General features: G+C 37.0%; 1 protein-coding gene across 1 annotated transcript in view; it reads left to right on the top strand.

Moving 5' to 3' along the window:
- The window catches only part of NAA16 (N-alpha-acetyltransferase 16, NatA auxiliary subunit), a 68,974-nt gene that overhangs the window by 15,152 nt on the left and 36,157 nt on the right, over positions 1-17,665 (top strand). The window contains 3 exon segments of the mRNA XM_033234205.1: positions 3,465-3,584; positions 6,333-6,428; positions 12,644-12,750. Of these exon segments, the coding sequence (XP_033090096.1) occupies positions 3,465-3,584; positions 6,333-6,428; positions 12,644-12,750 (323 nt within the window).

Here is a 17,665-nt window from a genome sequence, read left to right as displayed (position 1 = left end):
GTGCTGGATTTGAATCCAGATTTCATTCCCTTAAGCGGTATATTATTCTGCCTTCATATTGAATTTGTATCTCTGTATATCCATATATAGTTAATTAAATACAGTGAGAACCATAATTGATGATACTGGGATCATCATGAACACAAAGGTCATTTATTTTCATCATGGGCTAATTATGAAGACAGGATCCCTATAGTTTTAACAGCATTCATCAACAAAGGGTCAAAAAAAAATTTTCACAAAGCTTTGCTCATTAGTTCTCTTTACCTGAGCAATATTGTATTAAATTGTCCAGCTAAAATAATAGGTTAGAACTAAAGTTTCATACAGTTGTAGGACCTCTGAAGTCTGAAGCTTAATAAAAATAATAGCTAATATCTATTTTAAAACTCTTCTTCTATTTGAGTATGGTAATTGCTTACACTGCTTTATTTCATTTAATTTTTTAGCGCTTTTAAGATGGATACTATTTATTAACCCCATTTTATAGTGGAAGAGACTGAGGCTTAGAGAGGTTAAGGACTTGCCCAGAGTCATCCAGCTTTTTAAGTGGTAGAGTTATAGTTTCTAAGCACATCAACACATCCTTCTGACTTCAGAGTCCTTACTTTTTTCTAAAAAACAGACATTTTCAGGACAGTTTTAGATTCACAGTAAAATCTAGAAAAAGGTACAGAGAGTTGCCATATATCCCTGTATACCCACAGCCTTTCCCACTGTCACACTTTATGGGTTTTGACAAATGTATAATGACATGTATTCACCACTATAGTATTATACAAAGTAGTTTCACTGCCCTAAACATCCTTTGTTTCACCTTTCCATCCCTCACTCCTGCAAACCCCTGGCAAGCCTCTGCATAGTTTTGCCATTTCCAAAATGTCATATAGTTGCAATCATACAGTATGTAGCCTTTTCAGATTGGTTTTATTTTTGCCAGATCATTTCTTGCCTGAGAAGGATTGGCTTCTTTCACTTAGTAATATATGCTCTTTTTCCCATGCCTTTTCATGAGCTTCTTACTTTTAACCAGTATACTCTTTCTGGTTAATGTATAGCACAGGAGTGATTTATTTTTTATTGTAATTAATATTAATACCAATATTAATGACACTTTTAAAAGTTATTGATAAAAATGTGGGTAAATAATCAAATATTCTGATTTCTATCTTGTTCCATTACTTATTGATGGGAGCAAAGAGGAAAAAAGGCAATTATTTTTCCTTTCTGAAATATTATTGTCGTTTCCTGATTAAATCTTAACTCCCTTGGGTTGCTGTTTCTCTTTCTTGATATTTGTCCTGTAGCATCAATAGGAAATGCATTCAATATAATCCATAAGTTAGGTTATTTAATCTTAAAAAAAAATAGGGAATGCAGTTAGGTTAGTTTATTAATCTTAAAAATAAAAACAAATAGGGAATGCAGTTTTTGACAAGTAAATATGGTACAGTGAAATTAATTCAAGTTAGTATAGGGCATGAATGGTGGTTCATACCTGTAATCCCAACACTGGGAGGCTGAGGCGGGAGGATTGCTTGAGGTGCAGGATTTTAAGACCAACCTGCGCAACATAGTGAAACTATCTCTACAAAAAATTAAAAAATTATGTGGGTGTGGTGGTTCATGCCTGTGGTCCCAGCTACTTGGGAGACTGAGAAGGGAGGATTGCTTGAGCCTGGGAGGTTGAGGCAGCAGTGAGCTGTGATTGTGCCACTAGCACTTCAGCCTGGATGACAGAGCAAGACCTTGTCTCAAAAAACAAAAATAAATCTGCACATTGCCTATAGTCACATTTATCCTTATATTGCTAGTGAGGGTAATTTGGGGGCCGTTAATTTGAATACATAGCTCATGCTTTGTATTATCTACAGAGACAGATCATGGTATTATTTTTCAATTTTCACTGAACTTTGCAGGTCCAGAGACCTTTGATACTCACACAGTTTTCTTTGTGGTCATTACTTTTACGATCCTTTTTTTTTTTTTTTTTTTTTTGAGGCGGAGTCTCGCTCTGTCGCCCGACTGGAGTGCAGTGGCCGGATCTCAGCTCACTGCAAGCTCCGCCTCCCGGGTTTACGCATTCTCCTGCCTCAGCCTCCCGAGTAGCTGGGACTACAGGCGCCCGCCGCCTCGCCCGGCTAGTTTTTGTATTTTTAGTAGAGACGGGGTTTCACCGTGTTCGCCAGGATGGTCTCGATCTCCTGACCTCGTGATCCGCCCGTCTCGGCCTCCCAAAGTGCTGGGATTACAGGCTTGAGCCACCGCGCCCGGCCGATCCTTTAAAAAGCTTTAAAAGTTGGAGATTTCCGCTTATTTATGAATATGTAGGTGTGTGTGTATATACATATATATATTTGTCCTATGCATTCCTTTGCTTCATGGTAGTAGCAAATAACAGATGTTTTTTGAAAATGAAAAATATGCTGTTGTCTTATTATATCTAGGGTAAGCAGGGTAAAAATTGGCCAGAAGATAATCGTGGAGGAATTGGGGATATTTAAAGTTTTCAATAGCAGATATTTGTATGTATTCATTATGTGACAGGCAATGTGCTAACTACCCACTTTTCTCCCTGTCACAAAGCTAGTTAGTGGTGGAGTTGGTAATTATTCCTAGTTCAATCTAATTGTAGAGTTTGAGTGATATATAAAAATAGTAAAATAATAGGACATAAAACCTGCTATAATGTACTGCCTCCTCCAACATGATGAAAGGAGAAATAGTATGACTTGAAGACATTTTAAAAGGTTGTTTGAAATAGATTGTTTGGGGAATGAGTAATCTTGAGGGCAGGAAGCTGAGGTATGTTCTTTTTTGAGAGTCTCCCCTTTATCTTAGATTAGGTGTGTTTCCATTGTATTAGAGAGGTCTGGGTCCTCATTCTCCACACCTCCTCCTAATTTGTGTGGCTTAGTAAAAGGATTTGACCTTTTACCGACCCACTCAGCTAACCTGTACATGAACATGGCTTGTGTGGTTTCCTGTTATAAAGCAGTGTTTAGTGTTATAATTTCACTGAGTTAAACTTCTCCAGTTTTAGTGATCTTGAAACAATGAGAATTGAGTGGAGAATTAATATATGAACTGATAGGAAAGATATATTCAAATCTTGTAGTAGGAAGATAGGAATGTTTCACTAGAATTACTTGCCAGTCTAATTTTGATGTGTTTGTGTGTGTCTAGTTATTTCAAAGGGTATGATACGTGTGTAATGCAAAAGTTTTTTTACTAACAAATTAATGTCCTACATATGTGTTTGGAGTGTAAGAGGAAGCCAAAAATGAAGGTTCACTTCTGAAGACAAGCTATGCTTAGTTGCATAAACTGCTCCACGTCCAAAGGGGAAGCATACAGAGTTCTGTCTTTTTAACCATCTCTTCATTGATAATGCTTCGTGAAGTCCCTGGGGTCAGATAGATATTTAATGTTTAAAATGAATATGTCTTTAAACTTAATTTCAGGGGAAATACTGTTGAAATTGGGAAGATTAAAAGAAGCCAGTGAAGTGTTCAAAAACTTGATTGATCGGAATGCAGAAAATTGGTGTTATTATGAAGGCTTGGAAAAAGCACTACAAATTAGTATGTAATGATTTTTCTTTTTTCTCATAACTACTGTTTGAAGTATAATAAAATGTAAAGTTGTAATAATACTTGAGAACAAACAATTTTAGCATTAGTATTCATTTTTCCATTTAGTAAAATTAAAGGTTAAATATGGGAGTGAAAATGAATTCAAATAGTTACACTTAAGTGTAAGTGCTTGCAGATATTTTAGGTTCCTTGACCTTTACCTATTATGGTATTGGGAGGTGAGGCAAAAACAAAACAAAGCGAAACCAAAACAAACAAAAAAATACCAATTTAGAGTAGAGACATGGGAAAGAAAATGAGCATTCGCTTTCTGGGAAGTGTTGTAACTATTTAATATTTTAAAACCATTAGACATTCATTACCCTCAACTTCTAAATAATAAGAATTGGGCCAAACAATTACTGTTGAGGGTATTTGCTTTGATTTCAAACTAGGCTAATTTGTGTAGAGCAAAACGTTACGTATCTTCCTTTGAAATTAGGTAACCCTTTTTAGAAATCTAGTATCAGTCCAAGATTTTGTGATATTTTCATAATTAAGTGTTGGTAGGAACTGTTAATATTCCTAAAATCATATTTACTCATGAATAAATGTATTCCTGAAATAATTATGAAACTGGTTCAAAGATGTTGAAACAGCAGAATTTTTTTTTTTTTTTTAGAATTTTTAAATTTAAAAAGTTTGGTAAAGCTGGGCGCGGTGGCTCAAGCCTGTAATCCCAGCACTTTGGGAGGCCGAGACGGGCGGATCACAAGGTCAGGAGATCGAGACCATCCTGGCTAACACGGTGAAACCCAGTCTCTACTAAAAAATACAAAAAAAAAACTAGCCAGGCGAGGTGGTGGGCGCCTGTAGTCCCAGCTACTGGGGAGGCTGAGGCAGGAGAATGGCGTGAAACCGAAAGGCGGAGCTTGCAGTGAGCTGAGATCCGGCCACTGCACCCCAGCCTGGGCGACAGAACGAGACTCCGTCTCAAAAAAAAAAAACAAAAAAAAAAACCGTTTGGTAAATAGGTAGCTACCCACATTCATTTATAGTAGTATAAGATACAAGAAAAGTTTAATTGTTGTATCCTCAGTGGTATTAATTAATTCAGATGTTCTTTTTATGTTTAAAATTATACACTGCAAATTGTTAAAAGTTTATTTTCTTAAATATTTTTAAGAAAATGATTAAAATCACAATATTGATTAAAGTAATAATCTGAAGAAAACAGCAAAATTCATATGCATGAAGGTTGAAAACGGGTTAACTATGATTTTTCTTTAAAGTAGTAACATTACAATTAATAAAAATATTTTAATGTTTTACTAAAATGAATAATATGTTCCATATATCAGGATTCTTGTATTGATTACAAAACTAATTACACTACTTTATTGTTTTAGGTAACTTGCTCCAACTTGTGACTTTAAGTAGGGTATTGAATATGTTTAGTTTTGTCTTAATTTGATTACATTTATACAGCTTGTTATATCTAGGGTAGTGGAGAATTGTTTTCATACTTGGTGCTTGTCTTTGTCTAAGATGAGGCATGAATGTGAGAGTATTTTTAAAATAATTATATGCAGTTGCATTTATGTATTAGTATAAGGGTCTTTAATATTTTGTGAAGTCTCCAAATTATTAACAGAGAGTGAGGGTCCCCCCCCCCCCCCCCACATATCTTTGGTCTTAAAATCCAACCAAATTGGAGCTCCAAAACATATTATTGGGGGAAGGAATGAGTCTAAACAAGATCACACCTCTTCAAGCATGGTGTTTACAATCTTGATGTTTGATATTAATGTTGAGTGTCAATACTTAAAAACACTACATTCACTACAGAGATACCTTGTCTGCTAGCACCCAGGGTTATTCTTAGGATAGTTATTTTTCTGTGGTTTAGACGACAGAATTTGGATTAAGATCTACTTAAAACGTTATAATTCTAAAACAGGTTTGCGTTTTCTTAAAATTCCACTATAAATTATCTTATAGCTTATAAATCTCTTTTTGTGAATTATGCAGGACATTATTTTAGAAAGATAAACTACACCCAGATCCTGTTTGCTTGCGTGTTGTTGTTTCAGAGTAACATGTAGTTTATGTATAGATACATCCTTTATGTGGTACTATAAAATTAGGTGGCTCTTGGGAGGGAAGATACAGGTTTCTGTTAGAAGTATAATTTTGTCTTTTGGAAGGATAATGGACTTTCATTAAAGATTTTAAGTGTTAATGTTAACATGGAAGTTTAGTTTATCTTTTTATATTTTCAACATTTGCAATAATAATCCTAAAACTGTTGCTCCTTTGAGCCCAATGAACAGACATTATAGGCTTTTATGGGGATATATGTAGGTTTCTTTGGTTCAGAGTGTTTATGTAAGATATGTTATTAGAGATATATTATAAAAATATTTTCTTTTCCATGAGTTGTATGCTAAAGGAATATAGAGAAGTGCAGCATATCTTGAGTCTGTGATGGCTCGTATGTGTGATTTGGGTTGTGTTTAGAATCTTGCGATGAAATAAGTTTTGGATTTCTCTGGAGATGAGTTTAAAACAGTGACTTAACGGATTATAGTATTTCGCCACCACAGAGTTCTTTACATGTCATTTTTGCCAAAATTGAAAGCAGCTTTAATATTGTTAATGCAGTTTTATTTATAACAACATTTAAAAGTTTGTTAGCATTTTACCATGAATAAAAGTTTTGATGCTATGAATCTCACCCATATTTACTGATAATAGGCACTTTAGAAGAGAGGCTTCAAATTTATGAAGAAATTAGTAAGCAGCACCCCAAAGCAATTACACCCAGAAGATTACCTTTGACTCTTGTCCCAGGTAATATTAGGATGTCTTTTATGATACTAATTATTTGCCGAAATTACTCAATGTTAATTTATATTTTGGAAACGTGTTTCTGTTACGGAGTTTATGTCTACAGCAGTCTTGGAGTTGGGAGTGAACAGTTGTGAATTTATTATTTATATGTTAATAAGAGTGTTATACTTCAATGTGTAGCTAAATGTTGATTTTAATATTTGAACTTACCTATATAAATATAAAACTGCTTTTCTTAAGTTGATCTCATAGAGGTAGATACCAGAGCTGGCAAGGGGGATGTAGGGGGGAGATGAAGAGAGGTTGGTTAATGGATACAAATATACAGTTAGATAGAAGGAATAAGTTTCAGTGTTTACAGAGTAAGGGGACTATAGTTAAGAACAATATATCCTATATTTCTGGATAGCAAGAGAGAACTTGAAATGTTCCCAACACATAGAAATGATAAGTAATCAAGGCGATAGATACCCTGAATACCCTCACTTGATCATTACACGTTCTCTGTGTGTAACAAGATATCATGTACTGCCTAAATATGTACAAATATTATGTATTGGTAGAAAAACTGCTTGTCTTATGTGACTTTTAAAAAAGCACCATAGTTAGAAGGTAAATTCCCTGTAATTAGTGACAAATTATATGTGGTATCATGATTTGAGTGGTAAAAGTTTTGAAGTTTTTTTTTTTTTTGAGTCAAGATCTTGCTCTGTTACCAGGCTGAAGCTGGAGTGCAGTGGCACAATCACTGCAGCCTCAAACCCCTGGGCTCAAGCTATAGTTTTGAAGTTTTATATCTTCTTTTTTGAGCATACATTCAAAGAAACAGTTGTGAGCTATTTGCACCCACCACGGTGTTTTAAGAACAGAATGTCATCATTCCCTCAGTTAGCCACTTTCCTGAGTTTTGCTTTTTATCATGCCATTACTTTTATTTTTAGAGCTCCATGTATTTTGTATTCCTGAAAATAAAAACAGCTTTTGTACTTTATATAACTAGGAGTACTCTGGTACGTATTCTGTGATTTGCTTTTATTGTACAATAGTATATTCATGACCTTGAGTCAAGTTATTGTATGTAGCTGAACTCATTTACTTTTGGGCTACATAGGAGGTAGACAGTATATTAGCTTTTCAGGTAGCTAATATCTTTGTTGAGTTTTTTAAAAAGTATACGTTTTTGTTGAAGTCTTTAATTTTATTTGTAAGAATTGTATATTGGGACTTCTGGTATTTTGATACAAGTCAGACTCTACAAAGCTAATATAACTTAAACGTATTCTGGAGAGGTGAGGAGTATATTTTATATTCTCAGAGTGGCAAATATTTGTTTAAATTCTTGGGTTATAAGTTTATTTTTACCAAAAGATTGATGAAAATTAAAATTTTTTAGTTGACTGGCTTGTGAAATATGTAAAATACCCTTTAGAAATGTATTTGATTAGACAGTAGCTAGAAGTTGATTTTAAAAATTCATTTTATACTATTGCATTTCAGTTCCACATATGAAGAGTAGTTTCTTCTGATCCTCCTTTTTTTTTGTTTTGTTTTTGTAGAACACAGAGAGCAGATTTCTCTAATGTTTTCCAGGGAACATTAAGTCCAAGGGGATATTAATAGGCTTGGTGGGGAGGTTATTGGTGTGCTTGTGCTTGGGCTGTTCTTCAGCCAAGTAAGTTTGGGAAACTGGGTTAGACACAGCTATCAGGTTTCTATAGGACTTCTCAGAGCTTTTAATATACACTTTGTGAATTTCAAAGATGGGAGTATATGCGTAGTGAGGAGTATTTTCCCTAATAAAAGTGTCTTGTGGAAGATGCTTAAGTTTACATTTCTGTATTTCTTCCTTCTCCTCTTTGTTTTAAAAAATAATAGCTTTTTTGAAATAGAATTCATATACCGTAAACTTCACTTTTAAAAAGTGTGCAATTCAGTGTTTTAGTATATTAATCATGTTGTGCAACCATCGTCTCCATCTGCTTTCAGAAATTTTTCATGACCCCAAAAAGAAACCCCATACCTATTTCACTCCCTATCACCCCTCCACCATAGTAGCTGGCAACCACCAGTCTACTTTCTGTACCTGTGGATTTGCCTGTTTTTGGACATTTCAAATAAATGGAATCATACCATATGTGGTCTTTAGTGTCTGACTTCTCCTCCTTTTATTGGTCTCAAGGTATATTTTGTGTTTCACAATATATTGTGTGTAGGGGGGAGTATTTCCTTAGGAGCTTTAAAATGCATTCATATGCTTCTTGGGAAAGAAAGAAACCTCGCTTAGCTTTAAGATTACGAACAAGACTTCTTTGTTCTCTTTTTCTCATTTGGAACATGGAGCTTCAGATTTATACTGCCTACATTTATTTCCATAGGCAATGTAAGTTTGCTAAAAGCCCTTAATACGTGGCAGTATAGGGTAGGAAATATATTTTTACTGAAAGAGCCTAGAGTTTTTTTTACTGTAAAGTGTGATCTAGGTTAAAGTGGAACCATCCTAGACTCCCTTGGACATGCTGTCTTTGAAATGCCATAAAAATCTTTTTACAAAACAGGTCTCAGTGGAGGAGTCTGATGGCATAGGCTTTCAAGGTCATCATCGCTTTGAGGTTCTGACATATGTGTATTTACAAGGCTCCAATGAATATATATAAAATTATGCAAATATTTAATTTTATCTGTGCAAAGCCGACTATTTCATGATTTTTTTGCCTGTCTAGAAATGCTTTTATGTGCAATTAGAAAGCCATTTTGGCATTATCAAAAGCAATAAGATCTTCCTCAAGAAAAATGATGCATCTTGAGAATACAAGGTGAAAGTTTTGAAAAAGCCTTTCCATTTTTTACATAAAAGGGCTTCATACCACAGAACAATAAGGAAATTTTCTAACACCCGAAAATATTAAGTGCTCTAAAAATAATGAAGGGATAAAAGTACTTTTCAAAATAATTAGTTTAATTCATCATGTTCTATTATGGACTGGCTGAAGGGTAGAGAGAGGGAAGGAAATAATCCAGAGTATTAAACATAGAATACTAATTAAATTTTGCTGCATTATTTAGAATGGATTTCCAGTGAATCAGAAACAGACTATTCTTGCTGTTTACACTAATTATTTTAGGAATTAGTGTAAACAGGGACATCATGTTTTGGGGACATCATGCTATGTATCTATCTGAGAATTATTCAGGTAACCTGTTTTGTGAGCAGTAATGCTAAAGAGGCATATAATAATTGATGGAAAAAATGAGATGGATAAATCATAAGTAATTTGGGGATACGGTGTGTGACTGAGCAGTTGGGTAGCTTTGTGGGCTTCTTGTTTAGGTGATAAATTCACACAGTTGCCAATTAGGTAAAAAATTTATAAGTTCATGAAGTCTTTTTCTTGTCTGTCCCTTGGCAACTAAGTTTACTTCCCCTGCAGACATCCATTGTGATCAGCTGATAATGTATTCTTCTACAAATATGTTGTGCATGTGTGAGCAAAAATGTGTGTAGATTTGTTTAAGGTCACACCCCCCACCCTGCTTTTTGCAAACATGAGGTAGCATGGATTGATGGATTGCTGCGAACCTGGGTTTTCTTTTCACTTAACTCCGTATTTGGAGATTAGTCCTGGATCAGCACTTAAAGAGCTTCATCATTTTTTTCATACCTGCACAATCTAATAAATCAGATTTGCCAATGTGATCTGAATAGACTGAGAAAGTTGACCAAGGAGGAGTTCAGAGTAGCTTCTGCCGTGGAGATAAAAGGCTTGTTTTCTCAGCAGTTGATTGCAAGTATAGAAAACAAAATATTAACTCTAAAATATAAAAACTCTAAAATCTAAAATATTAACTCAGATATCAGAGAAGAGACATTTATTGAGTGATTACTATGTGGAAGACATTGTTTATTGTTGTATCTTACCTCATTTGAGCCATACAAGTGTACTCTTGAGGCTAGTGATGGTATTGCCTTCATTTTACAGTGATAAAACCGAGGTTTTTAATGGACAAGTTATTTGCCCAAGGTTGCATACAATTAAGTGGAGAAGTCTGCATTCCTCTAAGAAACAGCGTCTCTTGTAGTCTCCCACAATTTTGTTAGCTTTTGTTGTACACCAGAGGAGTTACTGGAAAGATGCGTTCTCTGAAACTATTTTTGATTTTTAAAGAAGCAATGGTGTGTAATTTAATCCAGGATTAAGTTTTATGTTGTCTTCGTAATCTGTGATTTTTCTTTCTTTTTTTTTTTTTTTTGAGACGGAGTCTCGCTCTGTCGCCCAGGCTGGCGTGCAGTGGCTGGATCTCAGCTCACTGCAAGCCCCGCCTCCCGGGTTTACGCCATTCTCCTGCCTCAGCCTTCCGAGTAGCTGGGACTACAGGCGCCCGCCACCTCGCCCGTCTCGTTTTTTGTATTTTTTAGTAGAGACGGGGTTTCACGGTGTTAGCCAGGATGGTCTCGATCTCCTGACCTCATGATCCGCCCATCTCGGCCTCCCAAAGTGCTGGGATTACAGGCTTGAGCCACCGCGGCCAGCCTCTGTGATTTTTCAAAAGACAAGTATTGGTCAGGCATGGTGACTCACACTTGTAATGCCAGCACTTTGGGAGGCCAAGGCAGGTGGATGATGAGGTCAAGAGATTGAGACTATCCTGGCCAACATGGTGAAACCCCATCTCTACTAAAAATACAAAAATTAGCTGGGCGTTGTGGCACACGCCTGTAGTCTCAGCTACTTGGGAGGCTGAGGCAGGAGAATTGCTTGAACCTGGAAGGTGGAGGTTGCAGTGAGCCGAGACCAGGCCACTTCACTCCAGCCTGGGTGACAGCGTGAGACTCTGTCTCAAAACAAAAAACAAAAACACCCCAGTATTTTGTATATGATCTACTAAGAAATTAGAGATTATCTGAATACAGTCTTTATAGTTAATGGAGTTAAATTTTTTTATAACATTTAATTATATTGAGTATGCATGCATGTTTTGTTCAACATGGTCAGTCACAGCGAATAAAAATAACCATTTTGGGTTGTTAGATTTTGTTGTGCAGTGTTGTGATTCATTAAGAAATCTTAGGAGGTCATTTCAATCATCCTACTTGAGGCTAAATCGTTCATGACATATATGTGTGTTTTTTTTCCCCAAATGATTAGGTAAATCCATGTGCTTATGTATTAGTCCATACTGTCAGAAAGTTCTTGTATCTCTGTATTTAAAATTAAAATTCTGGGCCGGGCGCGGTGGCTCAAGCCTGTAATCCCAGCACTTTGGGAGGCCGAGACGGGCGGATCACGAGGTCAGGAGATCGAGACCATCCTGGCTAACACGGTGAAACCCCATCTCTACTAAAAATACAAAAACTAGCCGGGCGAAGTGGCGGGCGCCTGTAGTCCCAGCTACTCGGGAGGCTGAGGCAGGAGAATGGCGTGAACCTGGGAGGCGGAGCTTGCAGTGAGCTGAGATCCGGCCACTGCACTCCAGTCCGGGCGACAGAGCGAGACTCCGCCTCAAAAAAAAAAAAAAATAAAATAAAATAAAATAAAATAAAATTCTTTGAATACTCTCTGCTTTCAAATGATGATGACAAAAATCATTTGTAGGGGTTTAGCAATGAAAGAATTATTTACTTGATGTTGCAAACAGGTTGTTTATTTTAGTTCTAATGTTAGAATGCCCAGGGCTCAGTCTGATGTCTAACATCAATTTACTTTATTATTGGCCTCACTCACTGAGATGTTAAGTTCTATAGGGTAGAATTAATTTTTTTTTTTTAGTTTTAATCACTGCTATATCCCCAATACCTAGAACAGTGCCTGGCATGTAGTAAGTGCTTGACACATTATTGTGGATGAATGAATGAATGTTGAAGTAAATGACAAGTTGATTTGGGAAGACATTTGTAAATACCAACTTAGTGTTTAAAAAGATCTTTTGGCTATCACTTGAATATAGTGCTGGTTACAATAGTCTGCTGCAGAGTGCTTTTTGCATATTGCAGGGTTTTGAGCTGTAGACTAAGTGTGCTAGTCAGTGAGAGATTAGGAAAGATATTTGATACTGTGCTAAATTCAGAATGGATAGTTGATAACTTTTACTCTACTTAAAACTGTATGACTTTTTGGGCTTATAAATTGGATAGGAGGGAGCTTTATTTTTACTTAGAAAATCATTTTAAGAATTGTTTGCATGAACCAAAGAATAACAAAGTATGCTTTTGTTTCTAGGTGAAAGATTTAGAGAACTAATGGATAAGTTCCTGAGGGTTAACTTCAGTAAAGGCTGCCCACCCTTGTTTACTACTTTGAAATCTTTATATTACAATACAGAAAAGGTAAAATTTGGTATTTATTCAGATTTACTTTAGTCTTTTTACTAAATTGTAGAAAAATGTCCATGTAAATAATGTGCTTTTACTTAATCATTTTCTCTGTTTTAGTAATGTTACTTTACTTTCAGTCTAATAATGTACTGAAATTATATGCCTGTAGTATAAGTAATATCAAAGTAATAGGGTTTATGAAAGCACTAAAATTATAAAGGTTGTTTATTTTTAATGGGTATACTTCTTTTAGTAGCATTTTAAATTTGACATTGTTACCAAAGGTATATATTTATTCTATGATTATTATTTTATGGTACGATTATGGATTTTTAAATTAGTTATGCATGCTTTTAAAGTTAGAGCTTGGATAATTGAGTTAGTGCAACAGTAAAATGCAATTTGGTCAAATTACTGGTATAAATTACTAGTTTTAATCAGTAGGCTGCATTTTAATAAATACAGATTTAGCTAGTTCTTGAATAAAGAATTGTCTTTCTGCTTTTTAAAATTAGAAAATAGGCCAGGCGCGGTGGCTCACGCCTGTAATCCCAGTATTTTGGGAGGCCAGGGTGGGCAGATCACGAGGTCAGGAGATCGAGACCATCTATGGTGAAACCCCATCTCTCATAAAAATAAAAAAAATTAGCCTGGCATAGTGGTGGACGCCTGTAGTCCCAGCTATTTGGGAGGCTGAGGCAGGAGAATGCCGGGAACCCGGGAGGTGGAGCTTGCATTGAGCTGGGATCACACCACTGCCCTCCAGCCCTGGGTGACAGAGTGAGACTCCGTCTTAAAAAAAAAAAATTTTTAGAAAATAGGCACTTAAATCTTGGTCTTAAATTAGAAAGACAATTAAAAGTTAATAGAAAGTAAGTTATACTTTTATTTCCAAGTGTTGCTTCTTATTAAAGTCTAAAATCTTGTTGTCTTTTCTGTAGTCAGTTTTTTAAAGTTACTAGCTTGATAAGGAAAAGATTTTATTAGAAATCCCAAAACAATTTTTAGTTAAGCTTCTTTCATTTTTTATTTATTTAGCTTTGATTCATAATAATTTGTAAATTTGCACTGATTGTGAATAATACAATGTTGGATATATCAGTTATAGATATAGCTGATTGGCATTTTCCTACCGGTGGCAGCAGGTTTCATAAACAAAAGAAACAACTGATGATCTCTAGTACCCAATTAGAATAAAACATCATTTATGTTAAAACAAAAACAAGCCGGGCGCGGTGGCTCAAGCCTGTAATCCCAGCACTTTGGGAGGCCGAGACGGGTGGATCACGAGGTCAGGAGATCGAGACCATCCTGGCTAACACGGTGAAACCCCGTCTCTACTAAAAAATACAAAAAACTAGCCGGGCGAGGTGGGGGGCGCCTGTAGTCCCAGCTACTCGGGAGGCTGAGGCAGGAGAATGGCGTGAACCCGGGAGGCGGAGCTTGCAGTGAGCTGAGAGCCGGCCACTGCACTCTAGCCTGGGTGACAGCGAGACTCTGTCTCAAAAACAAAAACAAAAACAAAACCCTTACAATTTTTTTTTTTTTTTTTTTTGAGACAGAGTCTCACTCTGTTGCCCGGGCTGGAGTGCAGTGGCCGGCTCTCAGCTGACTGCAAGCTCCGCCTCCCGGGTTCACGCCATTCTCCTGCCTCAGCCTCCCGAGTAGCTGGGACTACAGGCGCCCGCCACCTCGCCCGGCTAGTTTTTGTATTTTTTAGTAGAGACGGGGTTTCACTGTGTTAGCCAGGATGGTCTCGATCTCCTGACCTCGTGATCCGCCCGTCTCGGCCTCCCAAAGTGCTGGGATTACAGGCTTGAGCCACCGCGCCCGGCCTTATTTATTTTTTAATATTTATTTTTCAGTTAAATTTTGTAAGTTTTGTGTTTGACTTTTTTTGTAGTTTCAAAGAAATTATTTCAGTAGTTTTTGGGGAACAGATGGTGTGTGGTTACACAGATAAGTTATTTACTGGTGATTTCTGAGATTTTGGTACGCCCATCACCTGAGCAGTGTACACTGCACCCCATGAAACCATTTTAAAAACTGCACATTTCTAACCAGCAGTGAAACCTGTTTTTGGCAGTTAGGTGGATTTTTAACTTTCAAGGAAGGATTTCAAGGAGGTGAAGTCTGATAAACAGTTATTGTTTGTAAGTTTCCAAATATTATAGAGTAATTCATGTTGGTAGCATGAAAATGAAATTGTCTTTTGAAGTTAGTTTAAAATGTAGTACATTTGCAAGAAATGTATTTCTTTTTCTTTTTTTTTTTTTTTGAGGAGTCTGGCTCTGTCGCCCAGGCTGGGGTGCAGTGGCCAGATCTCAGCTCACCGCAAGCTCCGCCTCCCGGGTTTCCGCCATTCTCCTGCCTCAGCCTCCCGAGTAGCTGAGACTACAGGCGCCCGCCACCTCGCCCGGCTAGTTTTTGTATTTTTAGTAGAGACGGGGTTTCACCGTGTTCGCCAGGATGGTCTCGATCTCCTGACCTCGTGATCCGCCCGCCTTGGCCTCCCAAAGTGCTGGGATTACAGGCTTGAGCCACCGCGCCCGGCCAGGAAATGTATTTCTTAAATGTCTCCAGCATTTTAATTTTTTTGGCAAACTAGAGTTTGGGTAGAGTGGAAGGCAATGAGTGATTGTCAGACAAATTCCCTAACGTGTTTTTTGTTGTTGTTTTTGTTTTTTTGAGATGGAGTCCCGCTCTGTCACCAGGCTGGAGTGCAGTGGCGCTATCTCGGCTCACTGCAACCGCTGCCTCCTGGGTTCAAGCGATTCTCCTGCTTCAGTCTCCCAAGTAGCTGGGAATACAGGTGCCTGCCACCATGCCCAGCTAATTTTTTGTATTTTTGGTAGAGACAGGGTTTCATGATGTTGACCAGGCTGGTCTTGAACTCTGTCCTTAAGCGATTCACCAACTTTGGCCTCCCAAAGTGCTGGGATTACAGGCGTGAGCCACTGTGCCCGACCAAGTTCCATAAGCTTTTTTTTAAAACATAGGTAGGTATGTGAAATGGCACTCATTCTACTTTTGTCAATGAGGTTTTGCAGGAATCTTTGGTGAAGAAAAGGAGAAATTTTCATTTTCCCAGCTTTCTTTAATGTTGAAATAGAATCTTCTATAAACTCTGTTATCAAGGTGTTCTTTTCTTTTGTAAATAAGAATAAAATGTTACTAAAAATATATTTATACTCCTTTTAAGTTAGATTTTGTTAAAGTTAATATTGTTTTGTTTCTTATTCTTTCGAATATAGGTGTCCTGTCCATAACAGATGACTTGCTGAGATGATATATATTTGCTTACTTGTTTTGAAAAGTACTTAAAAAAAATTGTCAGTGTTTGAGTGAGGCTTTGGGGTCTATCAATTTTGTTGATCTTTTCAAAAAAACCAGCTCCTGGATTCATTGATTTTTTTGAAGGGTTTTTTGTGTCTGTATCTCCTTCACTTCTGCTCTGATCTTAGTTATTTCTTGCCTTCTGCTAGCTTTTGAATTTGTTTGCCCTTGCTTCTCTAATCCTTTTAATTGCGATGTTAGGGTGTCAGTTTTAGATCTTTCCTGCTTTCTCTTGTGGGCATTTAGTGCTATAAATTTCCCTCTACACACTGCTTTAAATGTGTCCCAGAGATTCTGGTACATTTTGTCTTTGTTCTCATGGGTTTCAAAGAACATCTTTATTTCTGCCTTCATTTTGTTATTTACCCAGTAGTTATTCAGGAGCAGGTTGTTCAGTTTCCATGTAGTTGTGTGGTTTTGAGTGAGTTTCTTAATCTTTTTGAGTTCTAATTTGATTGCACTATGGTCTGAGAGACAATTTGTTGTGATTCGTGTTCTTTTACGTTTGCTGAAGAGTGCTTTACTTCCAATTATGTGGTCAGTTTTAGAATAAGTGCTATGTGGTGCTGAGAAGAGTGTATCTTTTGTTGATTTGGGGTGGAGAGTTCTGTAGATGTCTTAGGTCTGCTTGGTACAGAGATGAGTTCAAGTCCTGGATATCCTTGTTAACCTATAGAAGATATTTTTTATGTACCTTAAATCTTGTTAAGTAGTATTAAACTAAACAAACAATTTAGGTTGCTATATATAGCATAGGGATTCCAGTGTCTGTCATGCTTTACTGAAATAGTATCATTTTTACTGAAGATAATGGTAAGAATATTTCTAACTTAATTTTTTGTGGATGTCATCTCACTGAAAATATCAGTTGTGTATTTATAGGTAATAACCACCTTTAAATGTTCTGGTAATATATACTATTTTCTTCTTACGAGTAGTTAAAAGAAAAAGGGGACAACTTGCCAGCCATGGTGGCTTACGCCTGTAATCCAGCACTTTGGGAGGCTGAGGTGGGAGGATCACTTGAGACCAGGAGTTCAAGACAAGCCTGGCAACATAACAAGAGTCTGTCTCTACAAAAAACGAAAACAATTAGTTGGTCATAGTGGCATGTGCCTTCTCTCTCAGCTACTTGGGAGGCTGAGGTGGAAGGATCCTGTGAGCCTTGGAGGACGAGGCTGCAGTGAGCTGTGATCAGGCCACTGTACTCCAGCCTATGCGACAGACTTGAGACCTGTCTCAGGGAAAAAAAGATGAAGAACACCTCCTACTTTTAGAAAATAACTGTTATATACTTGAAGTGCACAGATGTTTTCATCTGTTTTTTGTATTGTAGTCTCTCACATATTGTATCAGACCAAACTTTTTTTTTTTATGGAGAGGGAGTCTTGCTCCGTTGCCCAGGCCGGAGTGCAGTGCTGCACTCTTGGCTCACTGCAACTTCCGCCTCCCACGTTCAAGCGAGCCTCCTGCCTCAGCCTCCCGAGTAGCTGGGACTACAGGTGCATGCTGCCATGCCTGGCTTATTTTTCATAGTTTAGTAGAGACAGGGTTTCACTGTGTTGCCCAGGCTAGTCTCGAACTCCTGAGC

This window comes from Trachypithecus francoisi, unplaced genomic scaffold (genome assembly GCF_009764315.1).
Source record: "Trachypithecus francoisi isolate TF-2019V2 unplaced genomic scaffold, Tfra_2.0 Contig01461, whole genome shotgun sequence".
Lineage (NCBI taxonomy): Eukaryota > Metazoa > Chordata > Mammalia > Primates > Cercopithecidae > Trachypithecus > Trachypithecus francoisi.
Note: the sequence above shows the minus strand (reverse complement) of the source record. Positions and strands in the feature narration are given on the sequence as shown.